Here is a 27,081-nt window from a genome sequence, read left to right as displayed (position 1 = left end):
AGTATACTTTATTCTTTCTGAACATTGTTTCTGGAGTCGATGTTCTCTTCTCTGGATAAATTTTGTAGTCTACATTATGCATAATTTTGCCACTTTTGCATATGTGTCTCGTCAACAGGGTGCGTCTGTGTGTATTTCGTTTTGTGAAGATGGTGTAAACCTGAATAGTTGTGAACAAACTTCGCACTAAAGCTTTTTTTTTTTTTCGCATTCACGTGCGAGGTCCGTTGCATCATGCAGGGACTGAAGAGCACTTGAAACGTTCGTGATTACCTTTCCTTCGATACACGCCACTAAAACGCCGTAATTAGTTCAAGAATTTCTCGTCGTGGTTTTCACCGAGGTGACTTACGCATGTACTGTATAAGCTCCTAAGTACGAAAGAAGCGACAACAATGCAGTTTATAAATGCATACGCCTGAATCGGCACGGCCGACGCACTGGGATTGTCAACCTCTCTTCACGCGATCTGTCGTTTTAGCGGCAGTAATTCACGTGGCGCGCAGTTCACAGAGCAGATCTGCTAATCACCGGGTGCTCTGTGTCATGATCGACTGCATCTTCTAACTTCTCTTCAACGCGGCTCAGTCACATTTCAGCATTAAGGGTAAACACACCTCCGCTTCGGACGGCAAGCCTTAGTTTCCGACGAACACTGGAGGCAAATCAGCAATTACTTCGTCGAGAGCAACACAAATTGTTAAAAGTCACATAAAATGTGGCCACTTTTTTAGTGGTCAAACTCAGCCCCGAAGCTATCATGTTTTTTTGCATACGCAAGCTTGTTCCCTCTTATTGGCCTTCTTTATTTAAACCCTTTCCGTTGCAAGCAGGCGTCAAAGCACGTGGCCCAACCTTTGTTCCGTTAATGGCCTCTCCTTTGTCTCCGGCTTCGGCTAATGCGCGAACGAAAATGATAAAAATGAGAAAGAGCGAGAGAGAAAACCGATTAGGCGGTCCCCCACTCGCTCGCTCGCTCGCTCATTATGCAGCAACTTTTCGCCTCGCTCTTATAAACACACCGCGCGCGCGCGCTTAGCCGGGGTCTCTCCCAGGGTGCTACTTTCGCGCAATAACCGGGCCACCGGACTGCCGACGCAGCTTAGGCAGCGCGTACACGTCGCTCGACTCCCGCATCAACGATCAAAAACAACAACAAAAACAACAACAAAACCAGTTTCATCGCGCCCGCGCGACTGTATACTCGACTGCATGCTTAGCGGCGGTGGCCGGGCTCCGCGAACGTCGGCCGAATGAATTCACCTGCTCATAATTGCAAATCCAGTTATGAGCGCCTCGTTCGTGCGCGCGCCGTCCCAGCGGCAGAGATACATCGCGCTCGGCGCGAATCCGAAACGTCTCGTGCGTGTCGCTGACCCCTGCGGGACGCGCTATGCACGTGCACGTGCACTGGTGCATTCGTATGCATAAACGCACAAACGCACGCACGCACGCACTTTGATACAACACGCACGGTTTCTTCGTTCACCGGCTGGCGTTGTCCGAGCGTGATTGTTCGTGTGCGGTCGAAAGTGAAGCGGAAGAGGTAGGGGGGGGGGGGGGGGGGGTTGCTTGCGGCGTTGACGGCGGCTTCTGCCGATAAGTCTCAAGGAACAGGGGAGAAAGGGACGGGGTTCGGAGTCGTACTAATTTATGCCGGGTGACGTCATGTAGTGTTGTTTTGATGACCTCGGTGCTCCTGCGTCCCGTGGTCGCGTTTGAAACGTGCGCTCCTGATTCGAGCTTTGGCCGCAGCATCTTGGGAGGGAGACACATTTCGCCGGTTGTCATGTTTGCAACGCGGCTGGTGATAGATGGGGAAGAGCATGCGTCCGTAAAACAGAACAGGCGCGGGGTATAGTGCCGCCGTGCCGTCCGTCGGTCGTATACATACGCGCCTGTCCACTACACTTCTCTGTTGCCAACGTAAAGTTACGCGAACACTAGCACAGTTTCACATCGCTGTCGTGAGTTTTGTTTTTTCACAGTTGGCGTATGGCACTGGCGGTGCTAGTAAAAACTGCAGGGAGACAAAGGAAAAGGGTGAAATAAGCTGCGGTTATGACGAGCTTATTAATAAAGGGGAGCTCTAAACTGCGATGTTATACAATCTTGAGAATTGTAGCTTTCTAAATAGTACTACGACCTGAAAAAGTCCATTTTCATCTCTGCCTTGAATGTCTTGCCGCCTTGTTCTCGGTAGCCTCGAGAGGCTAGAGCTTGCCAGAACCTCCTTTTAACGCCTAATGAAACAAAGCAAGAAATGATTCGATTTTTTTTGCATGCAAAAACATTACTGAAGAGGAACTTGACCCGTATCCCTCTCGTTGACGTAGACAAGACACTTCGATGTCGTACCTTTTTTTTTTGTGTCAAATCGATTATGTCACGAGAAAAGCAACATCTGGCCCCGAAATAGGAGGCAGACCCCTCCTTAAAAGATATAAATAAAAGAGAACCGGCTGTATCATATATTTTTAGTACCCTGTGGAGACTACATAGAAGATCAAAGAGCATGTTGTTTTCATTTCTTTTCTTTTCATTAAAAAATCCTGCACGACTTCCTTTCTTACCGTAATTATCCGGAGACCGTAGCTTACAGACCGAGAACGGAGGTGTGACTTAAGCACATTTTTTTTAATGTATTCGATTTGTTTTCTCGTGATAAGGCATTGCTCGATGGAGCAAAGGGTGCTGCTTGCTGCGCAAGGTCTGCCCTCCTTGTGCGTGCAACGGAGAATATATAATCACTGTTCCTGGGACTCGCATCTCATTAACATGTGAGCGCTCGCCGCTCTGCGTACACGCTGCCCTAATTTCTGGGCGAATTCTATGAATGGGATTAACTGAACGCGCCTTGCAGGGTCTATTTCTAGGCCAGCACGAGTCGGGCTGCAGTGTAGACCCGCCCCTTTGCCGTGACGTCACTTCTCCCGTCGGACGAAAAGCGACAGCGTGAAGGCGATGAGTGATAGTTCCTTGAACAATGTATTACAAGCCTGCCAACGTATACAAGGTTGTATTCGGCGTCTAAGCTGGGAAAAGCGCTTGGAGTTTGGTTGTAAGCATATCATTACTTACTGAGTTACTTCACCGGAGGGCTGTTTGTTATAAAACTTATTTTCCTTATTCCACTGAGGACACAGTCCTCATCGATCATACTCCGTTTCACACTCATTGTTTTTGATAACCTGCTCCGAACAGTCATGAAGTGACCTCTGCATGAAAAGGAAACCCGCTTACTATCCAAACGTGCCTTTATTGTTCCTTTTTTAGCTACAGCCACCCATCTTCGAGGGCCCTACTACTGTACAGTCGTCTGAGAGGAAAACAGTAAAACTAGAGTAAATCAGCCGCTACTTAACCTGCAATAATCATGACAGTTGATTATTAAAAAAAGTAAAGGTGCAGTAACACCCATAGTTAAGTATGGGCACCTGGACAAGCGCCTGAGGAAAGGGCTGAAGCAGGAAGCGAGGTTGGGGTTCGTAGTGAGGTTCTTTTTTTTTTTTGCACTCACACAGCAAATGCGCCGTAATGCGGCCACCGCTGCCGGGATTCGATCCCGCGACCATGGGCTCCCCAGCAGAGCGATATAAGAAGTCACCTCGAACGCCGGCAATTCGTGAACAGCTGAAACACATGCAAGAGCTGACTCCGTGTCATCGGGCACAATTAAACTCGCCGAACAGAGCTATGGAAACGAAAGAATAACTAAATGAAGACCTTCCTTGCGCTATATAGAGGTCGCACGAGTCAGCCAATGTGTGGCGACGACCTGCAACCCGAAGTCTTCACGCGGTGTCTGCAACTTGCGCGGACGCGAACCTCACGACGCATGCGCGATTCCCAGCGGCAAGCAGCGCGGTAGCGGCGGCAGCGGCCCACGGGGCTGCATTCGGTCTCCGAACGACAGATTTATAGGAAAGAGGCGGTTAATGAGCGCGCGCAGAGTCCGACGCGCTTTCGCCGCGCGCAATTTTTCACTCAGCACAAGCACAGCTTGGTGCTCGATGACGTTCCCGGATTTACGGCCGCCTCCGTACAGGGTGAGGAATGGCGATCGGCGATGGCTGTTCGTCTTGCGAGGAGCTGTGTATTCCTCCTCCTCCTCCTCCTCCTCAAACGTTAAGGCGCGGCGACTCGCATTCATTCTTCTTTCCACTCGTGACGAATGAACAGCTGCCGCTACTCTTCTCCGCTTGCGCAATTAGCGGCAGCGGGCAGTTTCCTTGCTGCGAAAGAGAGCTAGCAAGCTGTGACGAAAATTAAACGTTCACGATCGCACGCCGTTCAAGCTAATGGAACGATGGGACAAAGAATAACCGTGAATGGAGCCTTTGCAAGGGCATGCTCGTGGCGATGCCCCCTTCTCGTGTCTTGCGTATGTATATACGGAGGACCCCGACATAGCGACTTCGGATGCCGCGGTTGTCTATTTACACCCTCTAGACGTTCAGAAGTAAGCTCGAGGTTTTGCTGACTCCGCTCGCAGTTGCGCAATCCCCAATTACCTGCTCCCGCCGCGCCGGCATCGTCGCTCACTGGGCGAGGGCCCGAAAATAGGCCTCAGAGACGCCGTTTATTCCAGGACGAGACGCAACTGTCGCGGGAAGTTTAGTGTAAAACTTTGTAGCGTCGTAAAAGACGACTACGGGAAAGATAAAAGAAAAGAAAACGGCAGAAGAAGACTGTGGATTTGCGGCCGGTTGGAGCTCGCTGCGTCTCTCGGCAGCTTGTCGGGCACATCTGCGGTTTTGCGGAGAGGGGGTGCACAGAGCCAGCCCACACGACGTGGGCGCAGCGCACCTTCTGGCGTCGGCCGTCGGGTGCGGCGGGGAGTGTAATTGCCAGCGTGGGCAGCAGCGTACGCGACATTTATTTACGGGCTTCCGGTCCCTTCGCCAATACTTGGCCCTAGCCAGTCACTTCGCTGGCGAGGGCACTGGACGTTTGATTGCCGAGTGCGACCTCCATTACTGCCCGGAGACTTCTTGGACGAGACACCCCTAGCGTTTCGATCGATCAGTTGGCTCGCGACGAGTCTTCGGGGAACGCGTACGCTGAGGATATTTTCCGAAACCTTCGATAGGCTCTTAGACACTGATAACAGCGTCGCAATAAGTGGACTTTATTATTGACAGTCGTTGACACGAAATCGAAGGACATCGAAAGTCGGTTCGAATTATGTGCATTTCAGTTAACGGGAGCATCTTAAATCTTTTAGTGCTTTAGGAGCAAAATCGCCTCTTCGAACAAAACGGGCGTTCGAATTAAGCGGGTTTAAATGAACGAGATAGCGTGTGCGTGATCTCAACGGCTTGTAAGCAATAACGAAACTAGCTTCGTCCATGAAGCTCTTGGGCTCGACTTCGCAGCATTTGCAGCGACAAAGATTTGCGGTTTTGAACTGGCTCGTGAATTACATGAGAGGTTTGTCAACAAACAAGCCATGTTTTTGTGGCCTAAAAAAAAATATCTCACCCTCCATAAATCTCATCTCCATAATACGACTCTGCGGTATTGAAATATTTACCAATCCGAAGCACCAAAGTACAGCAACGAATACTTCCCTGAAAAGAAGAAAAGTCCGGCGATTTTGCAATAAAGCTGACATGTTGTCGTTCCGCTTCGCTGAACCGTTCTCTCTCAGCCTTCTATACCTATTAATGAATTTTTATTAGGATAGTGAATTAAAATGAAATAATAAGCATTATTCCATTTTACTGACATTAATTTCGATAAATCGGCTCCCTCACTTAATTCTAAATTCATTGTTATATTTAGCACCCCTCCTATTCACTTCAGCCACTGTTTCATCTGTACGGCTGACATGTTTATTGAAATTCCCATTTGCTTATACTGCCATGGCTGGAACCTATGGTATGATCTTTTAGCATGCTTCCTTTCTTTAAAAAAAAAATAATTCTGAATATTTCAGTGTTTCATCCTTCCATGTTTTCTTCTTTAATCACATTTTGATGCATTTTGCCTGCCCCGATTCTTTTTTGTGTGTATGGTTGTTGTATTGTTTTCGTTTGTATTTTACTTTATGCACGATCGCGTTGCGGATGTGACGAAGGTTGGGGGAGAAACAAAATAGCTGCGTGCACCGTAACGGCCTCCTCTATATAGCTATTCCCCCTCTTCAATTTGTGCTATCTGTATAAGGGTGCAACAACAATAAAAAAATAAAATATAAGTGCTTCAGCTCGACTATTGCGCCCTCCAGTAGCTTGGGCAAGTGTAAGCACCTTCTATTGGCGAAGTGCGACTTGACCTGCCCGAGCCCCGAGCGTGAGATCGCCGTATGCGATATAACCGCTCAACGAGAAATTCGCCTCCGGCCGGCTTTTCCATCGCTTTCTTTTATTTATTTTTTTACCACCCCTTTTCGATCATCTTCCAACGCCGCTGTTCCGAGTTCGGGGTCCCATCTTGGGCGCAAAAAACGGTGCCTAAACAAAACGGATGATCCCGCTAATGCGTCTAAACCCGTTCTCGCTCAACCCCGCCAGCAGAGATCGCATACATGTCCCGCAGTACGCTGACTATACACGTGAACCGCGATACATTTTTTTTTTCATTTCGCTTGTGTGTTGCACCACATCGACGTGCTCCCACCGCTGGTAAGTAGACGTGACTAGTGCGCCACACCCAAAGTGCGGATGACCGGAAACCCTCTTTGTGTCGCGATTGTGTATATGGGACAGTGTAGTCCAAGTCCAAGGCGACGGGCTAGTTACTCGGCTCTCCCGTTATTTATGAGCAGGCGCTGCAAGCGCCTGGGACGGTGACCGATTGTAGTCGCTGGTAGACAGAGAGACACAGCATTCCCAGTCTTCCTGTGCCGCTGGGCAAAATGTCGCAGCACTGCCCATTAGTCTAGCTGTACATAGCCGGTGCAATTGTAGCCCGCTTCAGCAGCGAAAATGAAATTAAAATCGAAGTCCCATATTCTGTACTGTTTCCGTGCGCAGTCGGAAGCGCCATCTACAGAGAGTGTATATTCTTTTTTAAGGTCGTTGTCTGGCCGATTCCAACCCCCCTCCCCTCCCCCCCCCCCCCACCTACCCGGGAAACACTCAGCGGTATATTTATTTAGCTCGGCCTCCTTAACGAACCACGAGTATAGTTTCTCTCTACCACCGCGAATGCGCACAACACAATCCGCTGCGATCGCGACAGTGCCGCTCATTGCGCCTTCTGGCCGTATCTCTGGAAGACCGGAACAAACTGGCATCCAGCAACGCGGCATCGACAACAAATTAAAAAAAAAATAGGCAAAGGCTGTCCATGTGACGCAACCTCTAACGGCGCCGCCTTGGAGATATCGGCCAGCTTCAACCAACGCATCCATGGCCTACGGCGAAGCGCGCGCTCCGGAGTCGTCCCCGTCGGGGTGTGTTAGATGCACGGACCACTGCCGCCGCCGCCGCCGCCGCCGCGAGCGCTTCGAAAGTCGCCCGGTCACTCCTCTGCTCCATCGCGCGGCGTTGCCGCATCTCCCGGCGTCGTGTCTGCGTGAGGCTGGACAAGATACTACCACTACTTCTACTCCAGCGTAGTCGGACCGCGCCGCATCTCCGCTGCCACCGCCGTTGCTGAAGCGGCTGCGTATACAGTGTGCGTACGCGCGTGCGTGCGTATGTGCGTAGTCCGCTGTGTATAGGCCAGTGGGTCAGCGGCGCCGGCAAGCGCGCGCTCTCAGCGAGAAGGGGTCCACTCTCCGGTGGAGAAGCCGGTGCGAAAAGAGGACGGGTCTTCCTCCCCCCCCTCCCACCCCCCTCCTTCTCTCGCGCTTCTTCGCTCGTCGGTGCTGCGGCTCTCCACCGACGTGGTTGCTTGCCGCCTGTCCGAGAACTCGATCCGTACAATCGTACATCGGGCGTCGCGAGAATGGCACGGCTGCACGGTCCTCCTCGTCGTCGTCACTGCTGCACCGTGGCCGGCGTTCCCGCCAGTGTCGCCCCGCTATGCAACGCTGAGATGATCGCGCTCTTCTAGACTGTTTTCCCCCTCGAGCTTCTCCACCTGGACAGACTCCGCTGGACCCTCGGCTTCGCCCCTCTGTGACCCTCCAAAAGCTTTTTTGCCTCTGTGCGGTACCGTGCCTCGCCCAAGGCTGACTGAAGACTTCCTTCGGAGTGCTGGCTGTGAAGTGTTTCAGTGATTCGCTTAACCTGGCTCGCCTTCTTATCCAGCCTGCATCGGTGTGAGCACTACGAAGAACCCCAAATACCTGCGTTTTTACCGGGGGTGTACAGGCGTGACACAGTGTTCTTCAAGGTGTCAGGCAACCGCTCGGAGCCTCGGGACCATTCAGTGCGACCGAGAAAACCACGACTCCGAGCGTCTGCTGACGCTGAACGTGTCTACAATACCTAAGGACGTGTGCTCAGAGCTTCGCAGTGTCGGACAGCCTCGTCAACTGCCTGGTACGCAGGCTTTCAACGAGCTATTTCCAGCGCTTCAAGTTCAAGGACAAAACGTGCGTTGGCTTAACCTTGCTTCACGCGCTACCGCGGTGCCATACTGAAACAGCGTATTTCACTGTGCAAGCGACCCGCACCTTTCTTGTGCGTCTGGAGTATTTCAGACGGAGACCTCTTGAAGACGGACCATCTTTTTCTCTATTTTCGTGACGGGAAGCGCTGAAGCAGCGGTGACAGCCTTCATATAAAAACCTCGCTCCGCCGCTTTCGCACTGGTTTGGTGCCTTTTGTAAGGAGATAAATAGAAGGCACTGTTTGCAGCTCGCGAAGAAGGAAGCTGACCTTGAAAGGGGCAATGTTTACTCGGGAGCAGCAGCCGTCGGGGCCGCCTATTCAATAAGGGAGGAAGGAAGGAAGGCGAAGGGTCTTGTATTCCGCCCGCAGCCTTGCGCCCGTGCCGCGGACTGTGACGAGAAGGGCGCAGGGCAGCAGCGACGGCAAGGGGACATCGGCGAGCGCGCGCTCCTTCGTCACCGTCCTTCGGCGCGGTTTTTGCACGCTTGAGCTCTTCTGTTACGTACGGGCTCCCGAGCCGGTGCCTGCGCCGTTGTGAGTCCACAAAGCGCATCTCTGCCTCGGCTTAGTGCGTGCATGTGCGCCCTTCAACGTCGACCTTGGCTGGCCTTGTTGTTTACGGATACGCCCTCTGAATTTGTAAGTTCATTAACACTTCTCTGCGTTTTTGCCCGTGTTTGTGTCGCTTATGTCGAAGTTATTTGATATGACTAGTGTTATAGAAAGCGACCTTGCTCGATGGAGGTTGTGATTCACACTGTTTCGAATTCCACTGCGTTACGAAGAACGAAGCCTGATGACGATGTCGTCGTGTGTGTTGTTCGTTAATTAATTGCTCCTTTCTGATATACTTCCGTAACTCGATTGAATGACTTCCGATGCTTCGGCACCATTGCGTCGCGGTGACCGGATAGTGAAGTAAATTTTGATCCTGGGCTAATTACTGAAAATGATGCATTTAAGAGCATGGTCGTATTGAAGTCTTCATTTTAATTGTTGGTCCTCGTCGCCAAATTGTTTCGCGAAATAAGCTAGCATTGCTTGCGGATGTATCTTACTTTCCTAATTCCCAGGAATGCCAAAACTTATCGTATTATTTTGGGGTGATCTGTCTACCTGAGCTCTTTGTGAGGAAGACAGCACATAAAGAGCATCAGTTTCCTCTCGAAGTCAGTTGTATTAGCCGTGGTTGAAAAGGCTTCAGTTGGGAGTTTTATGTGATTCACTGAATTTTGTGATCTGGAAATGGAGACCGCTTTAATAAAGCGTTTTCTCTGTCTCGAAATTTGCACAGTTTATTTCGGCTTCACGCCAAAGCAACAAAGATACGAAAACGCAAATATAGAGGGGCTCCAAATAAAACAAGAAAGCACGTAAAGATCCTGTACTGATCTCGCTTGCATAACCTATAACGAAGTCAGCATTCAGGTGGCGAAAAAGAATGGCACTGTCTGACTCGGTTTATAACAAGCCCATAATTTATTGAGCTACCGGTTGACAGTGCCTGTCCCTATTGCATTTACTCAAGCGAAAAATTGTGTGCAGCAAATGCTGAAATCGAGTGAAAGGCACTCAGTGGATATCCTTGTAAATGGATTCTTTTTACGAATGCTTCGCCGAGACGTCTGTCAGGATTTTCCAGCAGACATCTCCGCCATGCCAACGGGACTGATTCTAGAGATGAAATGGTTATCTTACTGGTTCTGAGAGAAAAAAATAATGTTGGATTATTTCCTGTCCCTCAGCTTCGCAGGAGTACATACTTTATAATAGGCTGTAAAGCATGAACACTGCACGTGATCTGTTTTGGTATTACGGGCTGCGATGGCATGGCCTCGGAACTCTGACTGGTTCTCACACAGGCTAACTTCTGGCCCTTACAAAGGCCCTCCTGTTTCTTAAATACAGCGACGCAAAACCTAAATGAGATTACAACGATAACGGCCAGTAACGAACCATGTTTTTAACTGCGTGGGATTTGGTCGCCAACGGCCTCGAACACGCCCAGACCTCCGCCACCATACAACGGGGCCTGGCCGCGAGGCGACCTCTAAAATTGTTCGCTTTTTTCGGCGCAACCGGTGCTGCTCTCGCGATCCCCACATCTGATTATCACCGCACTTAAGAGCGGTCCTGTCACTGCTGTTCGCTGTAATTGTGGCCGTAAGCACACTGTAAGCACTTTTTATACAGTACTCCGTATGCACTTAACACTAACTCTTAGTGGAACGGCAGACTGCAGGGACACTACGATGGAGAACGCGAACAAGCGCGAATCGCGATTTAGCGCGTTAGAAATTATCGCAGACAAGCACTATCGGTGTACACCCGTTCACCGATTATAGGGGTTCAGCGCCTGCCGTGCTGTACAACATGCGAGCGCACTATGTAAGCGAGCGGGTTTAAATGCTGACTGCATGATAGCAGCCCATGCTGTGTGGTATTGCACCATCGGATGTACTGGGCTTCGTTGACTATGTATCGGTTATGGAAACGATGCATTTATTAGGGTCGCTGTTTTATGAAATGAGACTGCGTGGACAGTTGACGTCTAAACGCATGCGCCTGCTGGCTTCTCGGTAAGAGAGTAAAGCATAGAGCCTTAATAAATACCAGGAAAATGTATCGTTAAAAACCTTATACTGAATGAGTTATCAAGAGATAAAGGTTTGTATATGGTTGATTTTGGGGATCTGTACCCGTCGTGGTGGTGTGGCTGGTCGCTTTGTGGGGGAGGCGAAAAGGCCCTTGCAAAAATGGTCTATAGACAGTCTGTAGACTTCTTATAGACTCTATTTCCTTCCTATAAATATTTCTTTTTGTCTATTCATAGTCTATGCACAGTCTATAGGAAAGTCTACTAAAAGTGTATGGTCATAAATCTATAGATTGCCTATAGACTGTTCTTTAGGGTTTGTCTATAGAGAGTCTATAGACTTTATAGACAGAAGTGTATGGACAGTCTATATGTGAAGAAATTTTTATAGGGATGTGCAAACTCCCGTACGCTACACAACCGCTGTTCTTCGCGAAGGACTGCAGTGCCTTGATTTTATATTCCACTAATCCACAGTCCCTTCAATGCGGTGCACTCCAAGCTTCGCCCATACGAATGCAATAATTACACACGGTTATTTCTAGCTTTAACCAAAATAGAAAAAAATTCCTGAGAACGGTAGAGATTAGAGCTTTTCGTTAGTTCAGTCTGAATCAAACTGAACAAGGGATAGTTTTGTTCCTCCCAACGTGCTCATAAAATCTCGCAATAATAGGTATACTGTACATTTGTTCGCCTTTGATATTTCAATAATAATAAAAACAAAGCCGTGCGACTGAAGAATTCGAGCTCACTCGTTTTAGTGTCACGGTACCCGAAAGCTCATCTCTCTCAGCGGTTACGAAGTAAATTGTGACTCATATTCCTCGGAACCAACCCCCGGGCAGCAGATCCTTACGGTACAACCGCGAAGCAGCCTCCTCTGCAGAGATACGGATACTCCAGGCAGTGCAGGTTCCGCCCTACTCAAATTTTACCTGAACTACAAAGTGCTGCCTTTCGATGTTCAGACACTGGAATTATTTGTTTATTTTTACGCGCTGGCTATGCGGAGGATTAACTTCGGCATGGAGGACTAATTTCGACGACATGGGACACTTTTTGCGTTCACCGAATCCTTCGTGCGCGCACGTTCTTGCATCTCACCTACGTCGGAACACGGCCGCCTTATCCAGGAGTCGAACCCGCCACCTCGTGCTCGGTGACAGACACCGCGTGTCAGGTAGAGAGCCGCGCCTAGCTCTTTCCAACCCTTCGTTCGGCGAGGAGCTGGGCCCGTGTGTTTCGCTTTGCTTCGCGGCGCCTAATTCATCGCCCGCCGGCTCCTGTTCAGCCTGCGGGCCAAGTCGCGCCGGCTGGGCAGCTACGGCAGGGGTGCTGCAGGCGAGTGCTTGCATAAGCAATGGCCTCAGCGGGAGGGTGGCCGTTTGTTTTCGTCTCAATCGCACGCGCGAGCAGCAGGCGCCTCCGCCTTGATTTATGCCCCAGAGCGGCACTTCTCTGCGCGGGCTCCTTTTGAGGGTCCCTTAGCTACTGCCGTGTCGTCGAGGGGTGGCGACTTTTTGACGCTGCTGCTTCTGGTGCTGGAAAACTCTTTATTCCAAAGGGGGTGGGGGGGGGGGGGGGGGAGATCAAAGGGACGATGCGGTGTCGCTGAGGCCCACCTGGGTAGCCAGTCGTACCAGTGCTAGGCTGCACAGGCCGAGGAGCCCGTCATCCACTGTGGACAATGGTCTTAGTGTGTGGACAAAGATCCTGGCTGTCGAAGTGATGTGCTACGTTGGTAGTGCCGCAAGGCGTGGGAAGTGTTGGGACGTGTTGGATGCGCGTACAGCTCGCCGAAGAGAACAAAGTTATTATAGAGACTGGCACTGGAGGATGCTGAAAGCCTGTGCTAATGGGAGAAGCAATGAGAGTTTAAATAATGGCGTGTCCGTTTCAAAATTTGTGTTCGAGCTTGCCGTGTTCTGCTATGCCTGTATAAAAATCAAATGCCGCTTACCACAAGGATACGACAAGTTACCAGCGCTAGCTGTAAGGGGATTACAAAATGTTGATGCCACTGGTGACAGTACGTTGGTTGCTCTTATATATATCAGGGGTGGGTCGCTTTGAGAACTTTCCCGTCTCTGAAATCAAGTCCAGGATTCTTGGACGTGAATTATAATTGGGGTGCAAGTATGGAACATTGTACGGTACTTTAATGAAAATAATGAACACACTGGTTCATTCTTCCGATGCATGCGTAGCACAATCAAGTTTATCGATCAATCGCATCGAAGAGTTAAGGCTGCCATTGAAAACTACTGGGAAACGTTTTTGACGATACGCCGACAACGTATAGGCGGGGAAATTCACTAACAGCTGGCGCTGTTAAATGTTCCCGAATTAACAGACTCGCACAGTGTGTGGTACTCCCTTATCTTTAGTCGCCGGTCACGGCGTCAACTATAGAAACATTGGGCGCCTAACGCCAAAGTGGGGGCGATTCCCCATAGTTTGTTTCTTGCGATCAGCTTTTGTGCATCTTTCCATGCGGCTACGTTACGACGACGTCCACACATAGGTTAAGTTTTCGCTGTGAGAAGCGGCTGAGCAGCGTCAACTTTTCCTGGCACGTGCTGTCCAAACCGTCGAATACAACTGTGATACGTTCAGTTTGTTGAATGTATAACTTTGAACTACCTGGCTAAAAGGTACTTAACAGGTAGCTAAAAATACCTAAAAGATAGGACGTCGTCTGAGCCAATCAGGGTTTGTCCTCGAAGCGAGTGCTGCCAGCGTACACAAGGCGCGCCAAATGGCGTTTGTATTGCAGTTTTATTTAATCATCTTATTCTTCAACACTATTTTTTAGAGCTATTCGAAGTTTAAGTTACATTTTAGTCAAGCTTTGAAGATGTTTGCAACATCAAAGCATTACGTACGTTTACAATGTGGCATGTCTATAACAACCTTGAAGTCCTAGCATGTCTAGTGTTACAGGCTTCCAGCACTAGCCTTAGTCCTTAACATTTTTTATTACCTCAAAAGGCTCTTCTGGGATATGGCACCCGTTCCGTGCGGCTTGGTTTACTAAATAATTAGTCACCGGTCTTCTTAACTATAGCTGCCGTTGCTTTTTTTTAACTGCCCTAAGGTAAAAAGCTGAATGTCTAATTCGCACGAAACAATAGCCGCGCGTGTACACATCTCCGGGGACGGCCCAACAATGCTATCTCGATGTAGCCGACAAAAGGAAACCTTACTTGTATCCCGCAGCCAGCGCAGCTAAGCAAAGTCAGGAGCCGCGCGTATACCTCTGGCGTCTGTTTATAAACTGGTCGAGCGGTTTTGCGTAACGCCGGTCGACGCCTAGCCACAGCCAAGTCTAAGCGTCGACTCAGTCTTCGTGTATAGCATTGTCTGAATTCTGCAAGGTCCCTCTGCGTCGCACAAATGTCTTCCTGTTTCGGCGTGACTCATTCCCTCCCGCCGCCTAACTAGCGACGCGTCCGAGACCTCCATTTGAAAAAAAAAAAAAAAAAGCGGGGGAGGAGAATCCGTCGTACGTGCGTTGGCAACATTTGACGCGAGGCCCGCCGTGTGAGGTAGCGAAGAAAAGTTTATAAGGACGCTCCGCGCGCCATTGTAATGAGCGGGCGAGGACCCAGAAGAAGATGGCCCCTCTGCATGGATAGGGGCCCCTCCGCAAGGAGGCTGCTGACGGTCGGCAAGGACGTGGTTTAATTGCGGTGTCATATCGCGTGCCGAGCCGCCCGCGGCGTGACACGTGGAAAGAATTCGTGCGCTGCGTCTCTCTCTCTTTTTTTTTGTGTGTTCAGCGCGAGTAGCTGTGAGGTGTTCGTCGAAGCGTGAGTATGCATAAATGCGGGCCTGGCGAGTTGGGCTGAAACAAGGCGGCCACTCGCTTTCGTGCAAGTAGGTAGGTGTACGTGGAAAAAGGCCGCGCTCTTTATACCGTCGCACCGTCCATTATGTGCACTTGTCTCTATTTTCGCTTCGTTGAGTGGAGGTCTCGGTAGCTAACAGCAGGGGCTTTCCGCATGTCCTTAGCGCATGCACGAAACTTCCTGTCTTATAGGTTCTTCAGCGGCTACAGCACAGCTTAGCGAAAGTGATCAAAACATTTCGCTTTTTCCTCTCCTCTAAAAATAAAAGGAAAGGGAAGGGATCAACTACGGTTGCTTCATTTGTTGGCGTTGCCTCATAGCGACTGCGATGCTCTGTTGTAACCACCCTACTGCCTGAATGCAGGCCTCCGAGATCACAGTCACTTACTGCAAAGAAAGCACAACCAACCCATCCCCATTATGCAGCGAAAGCGGTTCAAGGCTTATCCAATCCCCATGGTTGAGCGTCGGCGTTTGCAGTAGTAGTAGTGGTTGGCGTAACCGGAGGGTGGTATCCATGGTTACCGGGGGAGGAGAAGGAGGGTTTTAATGACGTCTCTCATAACGTCTCAGGAATGCGCCATGGAAACACACCACGCTCAGTGGTCCGAACCCGAGTGACGTCATGAGTGACAGCGTAGTTCCTCTCCCTCGCTTCTCCTCCCACTGCTGTGATCACCTTCAGAAACATACGAATAGACTTCGTCTTTGAGAGTCTGGCATTGGTCCAACTTCTCGAACGCCTCTCCTGCCACTGCTCAGACCACAAGGCTTCCTTGGTGACAATCGAGGACTGGGAAAGAAGGGCTACTTTAAGATCAAGCATATCTGAAAAAATTAATAGAGTAATCTATATATATACATATATCCATGTCGCTCCCGAATTCTTTACATCAATTTGTCGTGAAATCCAAATACATCCACAGGTGTCGCTGAATCCTGCTTTGCACAGTGGTAACAGCCCTGTAAGTTTTCCTTTTTATTTTCTTCTGCTGCACCATATGTCTTGCCTTTTTCTTTAGCGCAATGTTAGCTCCTTCATATATAATTACATAAAGATCTACACAAAATCTTAAATCAAACAAGATTGTGTGCATTGGTTTTTTGGATTATATAGGTGTACGACATATTTTTGTCTGGTTTGTGGTGACCGTGGCATAACAGAGGTGATAGAAAGATTAAAAAAAAACATTTGAAAGCACAGCATATGGCTCCAGTTGGAGATTCCATTTCAAAATGTTCTATGAACAACATTGCGCCGAAGTTGTTTTTTTTTACTGCACGACAGAAAAATGCCCGTTTCATTTACGAGACACGTTTGAGATTTCGGCGCATGATAAAGAAGCTCACGGGACCATTAATTTTGCCAATTCAGGTGGTCGAAGATCCTCAAAAAGGTGATGAGCCTTTAGAACCATTCTACTACGGCGCTTGCACACAGGCTGCGGCAGTCTGAACTCGATATTCCTTTTCTCTTTTCTTTCGCTCGCTTTATCCCCTTTCCCTTGTTCTGTCTCTTCCTCTCTGTTCTCTCTCTCTCTCCACTGCATCTTGCTTTATAAAGCCCATACTTTGCTCTGGCAAGCAAGAACCTGTTTTTACACATTTCTTCCTGACATAACGCGGTCCAAGTGCTGAGATCCCTCCAAAGAGTTTCAAACAGGCAACAAGTACGCTCTTCTAAGCTTGGCTGAACACACACGTGCTTCTAAGAGATGCGATGATCCGCGAGGCTGACTTTGCACCGCATACGCTACGCACTAACGCTCACTGCTCTCAGAAAAGCACGCCCCGTCGATAGAGACAATTACCCATGGTGATATGACATGAGGCGTCAACAAGGACTGAGCAGTCCCCTCAGCTCCTAAGGGTTCAAAATCCCTAGCTCTAGGGCGCAAACATGGGGACGAATCTCTGCGTAGAGCCGACGTAAGGCAGCGTAAATATGAAGATGATCGCTTTTGCTCCGGCCGACAAAAACAATTTGCTTTTCTGGCGTGGCGATCTGTCATTCTCCCTAAAATGTGGGGGTAAGAGTTACAGGAACTAGCTAAGCTAATGGATTTTATTCGGTCTTTCGAATATAAACTACGACAGAGCATTTTGTCCGACGGGGTTTACCCTAAAGAGATTACCTTTACATCGATTCCGACTGTGTCGCCATTGCTGTAACGTCGATAAACAGCAACGTAAAACCTGTGTCACGTAGGCTCCCATATCGGGCGAACTGACCTGCAAAATATGCGTCCTGCACTACAAGAGACAAGCAGTGACAACAACAGCAGTCATGCCTTGGAGTGAAACGCACTCGGTTATTCGTTGGCTGGACTGATATGACGGATGCATCTCAGCCTTCTTACGTAGCGACCAGTTGTCCTGTCAGTTAAGCGTTCCTTTTGTTGCGGGATTCACAGGGTCCCGTTGACATGGTGACATGTTGAGAAACCATGTCGATGTCTTGGAAGAGTGCACATTTGAAGCGGTAGCTTCACTCTGCTACGTAAAGACGGGTATCGCCGTGTGTGTAAATGACCTTCGGGAGAGCCACGTGATCACTGATCACGTGATTCTAACCACGTGATCACTGACGCCAAACTCGAGTATAAACGGCGGCGCGGCGGCGCGCCTCGGCCAGAGCCACAGGAAACTATCGCGACTGCTCAGTTTAACCAAAGCTAAACCACTGACAATTTTTTTTTCATGTACAGATTTACGATTAGAGTATGGTCGTGCAGGCGCGTTCAGTAAAACGCAAAGCTCAGTTAAACTCGTTGCATTAGCGTTCACACTTGCGAGCCTTCGACGTACAGCGACTTGTTTTAGTCGATACGTTCGATCCCTCCTTACTTTCCTAGCGCTCCGTAAGCGTAACTTATCGAATGAAATCCGTCGCGCGACGTTTGCGAATGGCGGGTGTGAATGTGCCAAAAAGTTGGACTTTACAGATTGAAAATAGCAAAGAATCAGTTGAGAGCCCGTACTAAGCGAAATGTCTGCCTTCCGCTCAGATATACGCCCTAATCTGCACACCGAACAGGCTCTCTCCGTTATAAAAATGGCTTATAGTTTTTCTATTGACTTCCTATTGACTTTTGTTTCCTTCCTATGAATATATCATTTTGTCTATTTATAGTCTATAGACTGCTTTCAGACAAAATTCTATTAAGAGGACTTGGCCGTAATTCTAGAAATTGTCTATAGGCTGTCTGTAGACTTTACTGAGAGAAATCTGTGAACATTGTATAGGCTCTCTAAAGAAATTTTCGTAAGGTATCCGTCAACGTTTCGTTACTCAACCTCTTTGTTTTGTTTTTTTTTTGTTTTTGTTGTAGGTTTGTCTCAGGTTAAATATCCCTTATTGTAGCTGGGTCAGCATAGAGGCCAAGCCAAAGCTCATTTCACTTTCTCAGCTCAGGCGGCACGCCGTCGCACAACCCCGTATTCACCGCCATCGACACCTACAATTAAGGGGTGCGGACAGGGCAGGCAGTATGAATGCACGCTGAGTAAGTCCCCAAAATATCTACCGCCGAGGCAGTTTGGGGAGGCAGGCGACGTTCAGTGAGACCAACCATCAGCCGTCCTGCCGCCTCACTGTCGCCTTCAAATTGCTTCTGAAGGGTTAGTGCTGTCTCGGTAACGGCGGCTGACTGGGAGAGGGGGTCAGTGGCTTCTCCTCTTAAGCAGAGGCGGCAGGCGCCGTGCAGCAAACTGCAAATTAAGCTTGACGCTGGCAGCTGGTAAATACGCGCACAATGGCTCCCCGCGTTTTCCTAGCTTGGAGAATGGATAATAACTGGCCAGCGCCAGCTCTTCTGCAGTGCGGAGGCCTTGCGAACAATAACCTGCTGGGAGGACCCTTTCAGGCATACCACTGCCGCGTGTCACCGTAATAGAGTCTATTCGTCAAAACGCTGCTGATGTCCATGGACTAAGGTTATTCGCACTTTTCCGTTTTTAGACTGATTGCGTTAAGGTGTAAAAGACAAAAATGTGGGCGCAGAACTGACCTGTCTGTATTCAACATTTAGCAGCGGCAATTACGAGAGGTGTGTTCTGCAAAATTTCCAGTGCTGTCATGAGAATTCAATAACGCCGCCGTCCTTGCGTTACATGACCCCTTGATATAGCCGCGTTCAAACTAGGCGCCAGTGGGGCATAGGCGGCCAATGACAGTGCACCGTCAGCGGTCATGCGATCTGTAGAGGTAGTTGGCCCGTGGGTGCCCGGGATCGACCATTCTCGCTGTGGAAGGGGGTGATAGAGCTCTTGCTTTCCGCTCAACGCTTTTGGAAGCGCGGAAAGTCAATGCAGTTTTTCGATACTCGCGGGTGTGAAGACGACCGTGCCTTCGAAGAATCACGTGACTACACCAAGTGCTAGTGGTTTCTGAGGCCTCCTGAGGACTCAGGTGTCGCACACTTTGCATCGCGTTCGCCAAAACCAGCGTAAGGGCTCATATAAGAAAAAAAAAACGAGGAGTACTCACATATGCATGGGAGCATCCCATATAGTCACTTCTGAGCTCGGCGTAAGTTCGTCGATAGTTCAGTTCTCAGCTCCGCCTTTAAAATAGTCTTCATAGTACAATGCCGTTGATCCTTGCAACGATCACCGGCATGTGCGCACCGTTCGTTCATGTGACAGGAGTGTAAAAAAAATCAAAAGACCCCCCCCGCTACACCCACTAGTCCATTCAACTGTGTAGAGGGACTGAATGGGAAGAGAAAACGCGGGTGCTTCTTTTCACCCCCTCATAAAACTTAGTAAAGTAAAAGACACATGGCGGTTCGGGTAATGGATAAGATTGGCGCGGAGTAGAGCCAGGAAAGAAGGAGGCCGTCTCGGTGGTCGTCACATGACGAGCAGCCAAGTCCATTCGCGTGTAAATGCGCGGAATGCTACGCGTGCGCGCGAAATGATCTCGGCTCCCTGCGCCGGAGGCTGGCTGGCTGGCAGACCCGTCGGCAAATTAGAGCCCCTCCTCCTCCTCCTCCTCCTCCTCGCCTGTCATTTGCACAACAGCGCGAATTAGAAGCCGCGCCGCGGAAACCGTGCATGCTGTGTACGCACGCACACACACACACACACGCACAGACGCCGTGGGCACCGAACCGAGCAATAAACACGTTCACCTTGACGGCGCCGAAGCACGTGGGAGAGCGCGCGAGCGCGCGTGCGGTGGCCTCCCTCTCTGACTGCGCGCTTTGTAACACTCATTATGCAAGGAGGAGAAAAGAAGTAGTAAAGAGAATGAAGCTGCAGCTGAGCTCCCCCTTCACCAGTCGATGAGTGTCGGAATGGAATAACTCTTTCACTCCCTCGCCACCGTCTTCTCTCCGCGCTTTCGGGACGCAGATGCTGAGCTCTCTAGGCGATCACAGGGGGAGTCGCGGCGTTGACTGGCGGTCGTCGTCTATAGGGTTATGCCGGAGTCTGTGGCGACGTCCGCCCGAACCGCGACGGACACGCATCAGCAGAGACGGACGCGCGGCCTTCACCTTGCGTCGTGACACCGCCACGCGACGCGGAGACAATACATTGGCGGACGCAGTGCCACAACTCCGTCGCGAAGGAGGCAGAGGGCGCGCGACAGCTCCCTGTGTGGCGGGCCTTTCACCCATAGAAGACAGCTGTGGTGCGTTTGTGTTGTGTGTGTGTGCGGCCAATGCGCTGTCGGCTTGTTGTAGGCGCTCGCGTGCCGACGGTTGCTACTCATCCGCCGGTGAAGAGGAGAGGTTCCACATCGCAGGATTTCTCCTCCAGCGTCATCGCTGGAGGCACGCACACACAGCGCACTCCATTGTATTCCTGGGAGAAAGGAGTGGTGTTCGGGAGAGCGCCTCTCGCCCTCACCCACTTAGCTTCTCTCCCTCTCTGGGCTCTTATAGTGGCACACTTTGCGGATGTCCTTGGCTGATCCTTGAGCATGGGCTTTCGAGCGTTCACTCTTGCGCCGGCGCTCAGTGCCTGAGGTGTGCGTGTTCTGTGTGTTGTTGTTCTATCGGGCTGCCTCGAGGCACAGTGCTTGGGGATTCTGCGATGCGGCGCCCATTTCTGGCTTAGACCAGTGCCCAGTCACCTGGCGTGTAAGAGTCTTCGGTGTCCTCGGGGAAAGGCGTCCCATAAGTGCGGTGCCGTGTGTGTAAACCGGTGTTTTGTGATGCTTGTGAATCGTCCTAAACCAGCGCTGTTCTAGCGCCTGTCGCACGATTCGTTTGGGATTATTTTTTGGATTTCGTCTGCGGCCCGTGGCTCTATGCCAGTCATCGTTCCCCGTTGTTCGTAAACGTATCACGCTTCTCCAAGATACGAGCCGATGATCACCTCGAGTCCTTCATGACTGAGTTTGGATTAGACTTCTTTATTTGGGTGACAGACGTCAGCTCTGAACAACGTCTCATCGACCGGAATAGAGCTCCTTTCGCAATGGTTGTAGTCACTAGTCTTGCGAAGAACGTCCGGTGCCTACATCAGTGATGACTCGTCTCAGACTTCAAACTGCTTCTCACTAAACGGTGAAGCCTGCTGCAAGCTTCGGAGTAGCAGAAACTTAGCGATGTCTTCCCGGAGAAGGCGGTGACGTGGATTCTGTGCCGTCGGCATGCGCCGAGCAATATGCGCCTGACTTCGGCGGGGTCCTGTGCGGTGAGATCATGACGCCAACCAAGTTCACCAGGGATTCGGCCTCTGCTTGTGAAGTGCGATCGTTCAAGCGCAGAGCATCGATTGCTTCGTTGCCTCCTCGTGAAGTGCGTTCCCCCAGACTCTACAGAAAGCGTTCCTTCAAGTTTACAGCCAACAGACGTTCTCCGAGCATCTCGGGAGCGAGGCGTCGTGCCGGTAAAAGTAATAAGTGCTACATGTTTCTTGCACTTTTAAAGCCGAAGATTTGGGAACAGTGATACTTGCTATTAACAAAGACAGTTTGAAACACTCGCTAGCAACGCATTTGCTGTGCACGCTTTGCAAGGTTTACATTCGTTTCGTTTGCTTCTGTGCATTTTTGTACTTCGCGGCTAAACATAACAAATTTTGTACTAGCTTAATAAGGAATTATACGTTATCCTGTTAGCTAAACTTGGTTACGTTTAGGTACAGTTCTCGAGTTCAGAGCTTAGGAGAAAAAAAAAACTTTTATTCATCGCCCACTACTTCTAAGAGGCCGGGCTGTGGGCGAGACCTAGTGAGTGAAGAGGGTACTATGAGTTTACGCCAGATACGTGTACACATTTTCTAGATAACTTGTCATTGTGTCGTTCTTCGAACTTACCACTCCAGAGGTTGCCTGCTCAGATATCCGATACGCACGGCAGCGTTAAGAACTTCAACAGAGACACTCCGGCATCCGGTGCGGCTGTGCCATTTTATTTCTACCCAGTGTATGTGGGCTCTCTTCCAACTTCAAGGAACGGTAACAACTACACACCTTCGCGGAAATTTCGCACTTTATTTCTTCTTTACTCGGACGAAGCATTTTTCTCTTTGTGGCTTCCCAAACCCAGACAACTCATCCAAAGTGTATAATAACAGCCAGGGAAAATCCCTCTAGGAACTAAGTCTCTTGTTTAGCGAGAAAAAGCGTTGCCTTTTCTGTCTGTCGTTTTTTGGCGTGACGAGTCGCTATCTATGTTGTGTTATTCGAGCTGTCCAATAATAAAATCCGGCCTTGCTCGAAAGGGTTTGCCCCGAAGCGGTAGGTAGCCTTGGCTGCTGGCACAAAAATTGCTTGAAATAAAAATCAAGAAAAGTAATAATTCAAGAGGCTCGTTCGGCCTTTTCGGCCTTTGGTCGAGAAGGTGCCATTAGGTCCAGTCTAACGGAAACGCCATGCAGAAAACAAACCTCATATTAAACCGACATTTAGGCAGCACGCCTATTGAGTTGCCCGGAAGAAGGGACTGATTTGGTCACAAAACGACGAGGCTTCTTTTTCAACTCTTTGTTGGTACCAGTGTCCCTTTCTGTATTACAAACCCCATACCAGATGGACATGCGTCAAAAGTGTTCCCATTTAGACACGTGCACCTACGGTCGCTGCATTTTCAAAGAGACATGAACTCCACAACTGCAGTGTTCTCGTATTACTGTCGACCCCAGGCACCAAATACAAGTCCACATGATTCCGCGCTGCTCAGTGAAGGCCTCAGGAATGTTTAACAACTGCAAAGCTACCTGGAAGAGTCGTTTCAAGTCCGCCCTCGAACGCAAATCCTTTAAACCACTGTGATCTTAATATCCTCTTTTATTTCGGAACGTTTATTTCGAATAACGGACAACTAAAACATGCGAGCTTCGCTACATTCGACAAAAACGCCTCATAAACGCCCCCCCCTCACCCCCCACCCCCCCTAAGCCGCACCACCCGCAACTTCTCGCACTGTTTCGCGCCTTTTTCTCTGCGATGTTAGCGCCGCTTTCTTCAATACAGGGCCGACCTGGAAACGCATTTCTCATTCAGCGCACGTCACCGTCTGCCGTGACAAACAGAGCAAATCCGCAACGCGCTCCGATGTGACAAAGGAAACAAGAAACGAGATCACAACGCGTGCCCATGCGACGTGACGACACGCCCGCTATTTCGCGGATGTGAATACATTTTGCGCCAAGGCGAGGCGCTCCTCGCCTGCGCTCTCTGGCTTCTATACGCGTAGCGAGATTTGTGTGCTCCCGTTGCGAGCGAGACGTCGAGTCGTCAGCGCTACAAAGGACGCAACAGAGCGAGTAGATGAGACCGGCTTTGGCGTTGTGAAAATCTGAGGCTGTTTCGTACAACGCACTCTTCAGGAAAGGTACTATAGTTCACCGGCAGCCAAAAAAGCGCTCATTTGACGCTCTTCAGTTTCATTTCTACTAAAACGCGTTGTTGTTGTTGTTATTATTCATTTGACTTTGCGTTGAAGTCATTCTAGTGCCCGCTCAATTTCACTATCCGTATTTTTTGTTTTGAAATAAATGTTGCATGGTGGATAGTGGCGCACATCAGACCTAAGCTATTCATCTTCACTTTGCGTATACGGATATGCATAGTAAAAGCTTCAAGCGGAGGTATAAAAGTATGTTGAGAGGGAATACTCTGGGCTCGAATGTGCGGACCGCTCATGAATTCTGTCCTGAAATACAGTTCACAGCATAGAGCTGAACGTGATTAAATCGCTGTGTATACTGGCCTGCGTTTATCCCCGATAAAACTTTTCTTGTAAACAGCTTTGGCCGTGTTTTTCAACTTGGATCTTTCTGTTGTTGTTGCTTTTGAAGCGGGAATAGCGCGATCGAACCCACACCTTTTGCCGAAGGCGAATGCGAAAGCTCCAGTTCCTAACCCGAGATGGTATACCATAGAAATTACATCGAGATTCGTCATCCTATAGGAGAACATTTAGAGATGATTAGGTACAAGATCTGACTCGTAATGTGATTCCTTCACTCAGTGCCAAAAAATTCAACCCAACAAACACCAACGCTTCAAGAAAGTGCGGTGAGACGCGCATATCTATGCGTGAATAGCATACGCGCCTCCGGTGCGAGCTGCGTGTGCTCACATTCGTATAGTGATTGCAGATTATCACGCACTGCCATCGTCAACGCGCTCAATTTCCTTGAAAATGAAGCGAACGGATTAACGGGGCGATATTCATGGAATGCGAGCCTCGGCGAGCAGTGATTGGATCTCGTGGTTCGTGCTTTTCGAGTCTCTCTCTCTCTCTCTCTCTCTCTCTCTATATATATATATATATATATATATATATATATATATATATATATATATATATATATATATATATATATATATATATATATATATATTTGCTGGGCGATGTGAGTGCGCATTAGAGAACCCACGAGCTAGACGACAATTATCCGAAGCCCTCCATTACAGCGCTTCTTCTTCAGTCACCTTCGGCAGGTAGTTACAACTCCTTCTTTTTTCGTAATCACTTGATGATGATTATGATGAAGATGATGGTACGCTGATAATACTATTATCATCGCCGTGTTCGTAATGGGCGAACGCTAAAGAACCGCATGCCTAAGCGTGCGTTGCACATCTTCCCGATAGAAAGATTAAAAAAGAAACTTCTCTGCTCTGCTGCAACGGCGATGTTCAGGGAAATGTGTTTTTCACGCACTTCTCGTTCCGCTCTCAGCAAGGGCGCAGGTATATAGAAAGGAGCAGCGGTGCAAAGGATGCAACTCACGCAACCGACCTTGGCCCAACTCATCGTGGCAAGCGGGGCGCGACGTGAACACAATTGAACGCTTAACAAAAACTGCGAGACCTCGCGCTGTGCAACAAATGAGCCGCGATCCGCACGTTGCAAGCGTAATTAATCTAGTAGCGCGGCAGTGTTTCTAACGACTTGACCTTCGGCGTAGTAGTTTGTTTTCGTCGCCTCTGCCGATGAAAAAAAAAAAAAAAGAACTAACGCCGTGTAAACGTTTCCTGCGGCCCAGTGAGTTGTAGTTCCAGAAAAACAAGGCAGAAATTCTGAAGACTTAATTTCTCATGCCATAGGCTTGGAAGGCTTCGAGTGCGAAACTGAGAGAAAAAAAAAGGGGGGGGGGATCATTTTTGTCGTTCATTTTGCGCTGCAGAAATATGAATCCTGAGAGCGGACAAACTAATTCGCCCGCCCGCATTTCTCGTGTGGACACAAACTTGTGACTTGTTTCCCGCTATCTTCTAAAATCCATTTTTTTTAGACTTGGATATGGACTCCAGATGATTTCGACAGCAGCTGATGACTATTGTGAGGGAATTTGGGACATGGTGACGTATTTCTGCCAGGTTACAAAGTTGTACTTCAAGCTTTCGATTTTAATTAACATCTAACTGCCGCTACAGTGTAGCTATTGCCGACAGAATTATCGCAACGCTAATACGTCCAGTAGCTTACAACAGCATCAACCTCAACCTCTTCCATGACGTCGTCGTGCTTCCTCGGAAAGATTTTCGGATTCAAATTTCGCGTTCATATACTTCAATTCGCTAAGCCGTTTCCTTCGCTTCCTTTCTCAGACGGGATGCTTTTTACCTTCATGTCGGAAAAAAATGTCCAGCGTCGGCGTTAAAGGCTGTTTGAAGCCTCTTGCTGGGCCGCCTGTGGCGTCATCACAACCTGCCCACCCGATTGTGAGCGAACTGACCACCGCAGCAGGTGCCACTTAAATCAATGACTGGCCTCGGCAGGTTTCTCATGAAAGCAACCTGGTTCGCACAAGTCCCACCGGTGGCAGCACCTGCCATCGCAGGGCAGGGGAGCATCGCTTAACCGCTACACCGCTGCGCCAGGAGTAGTATATGAGGGCTTTCAGAGATCTGTGGAAGTAAAGTCGAGAATGACCAATTTCGCATATATGGGCATTAACCCATCAGCTTTATTGCATCATACCCTTAAGGCAGAGCTTACGTATCCCCTTTTTTTATCCATTCATAACGAACTTCAAAATGGGATCCTTACATGGGACATGAATACAAGGAGATAGAGGTGAAAGTCGTTTTTCGAGAATCGACCTTTTGTGTGTGAGTGTGTGTGTGTGTGTGTGTGTGTGTGTGTGTGTGTGTGTGTGTGTGTGTGTGTGTGTGTGTGTGTGTGTGTGTGTGTGTGTGTGTGTGTGTGTGTGTGTGTGTGTGTGTGTGTGTGTGTGTGTGTGTGTGTGTGTGTGTGTGTGTGTGTGTGTGTGTGTGTGTGTGTGTGTGTGTGTGTGTGTGTGTGTGTGTGTGTGTGTGTGTGTGTGTGTGTGTGTGTGTGTGTGTGTGTGTGTGTGTGTGTGTGTGTGTGTGTGTGTGTGTGTGTGTGTGTGTGTGTGTGTGTGTGTGCGCGCGCGCGCGCGCGCGGGCGGGCGGGCGGGCGGGTGGGTGGGTGGGTGGGTGGGTGTGTGCGTGTGTGCGTGCGTGCGTGCGTGCGTGCGCCCGAAAGCATTGGAGGTCCATGCAGGCGAAAACTGACCGGCGGTGTCTGCGTGAAGCCCCACCTGCTAGGTAGTGTTTAGGGTAATTTGCCTCTCTCCCCCTGCCACCTGTCAACCGTCCCCCTCTCTCTACCCTCTCCCCCTATCCACTTGTAGGGAAGAGGAGGTGGAATCCGGACTCAGAATGACTCAGCAAAAACGATAATGC

At 49.5% G+C, this 27,081-nt stretch overlaps 1 protein-coding gene across 5 annotated transcripts in view; it reads left to right on the top strand.

The window, feature by feature from the left end:
• The window catches only part of LOC144098720 (uncharacterized), a 621,279-nt gene that overhangs the window by 191,260 nt on the left and 402,938 nt on the right, over window positions 1-27,081 (top strand). The window contains exon 1 of one of the 5 annotated variants that reach the window (XM_077631554.1): window positions 8,909-9,149. The exons of 2 other annotated variants lie outside the window; for them this stretch is intronic. Coding sequence is in view for 2 of the 3 variants with exons in the window: in XM_077631550.1 (XP_077487676.1) it covers window positions 21,617-21,809 (193 nt within the window). In the remaining variant the exon portion in view is untranslated. Of the gene's footprint in view, window positions 1-8,908; window positions 9,150-20,340; window positions 21,810-27,081 lie in introns of those variants that run through there. 2 more of the 5 variants (XM_077631550.1, XM_077631552.1) reach the window with 2 other exon arrangements.

This window comes from Amblyomma americanum, chromosome 7 (assembly GCF_052857255.1).
Source record: "Amblyomma americanum isolate KBUSLIRL-KWMA chromosome 7, ASM5285725v1, whole genome shotgun sequence".
Taxonomy (NCBI): Eukaryota; Metazoa; Arthropoda; class Arachnida; order Ixodida; family Ixodidae; genus Amblyomma; species Amblyomma americanum.
This window is presented reverse-complemented; position numbering and strand designations above follow the sequence as displayed.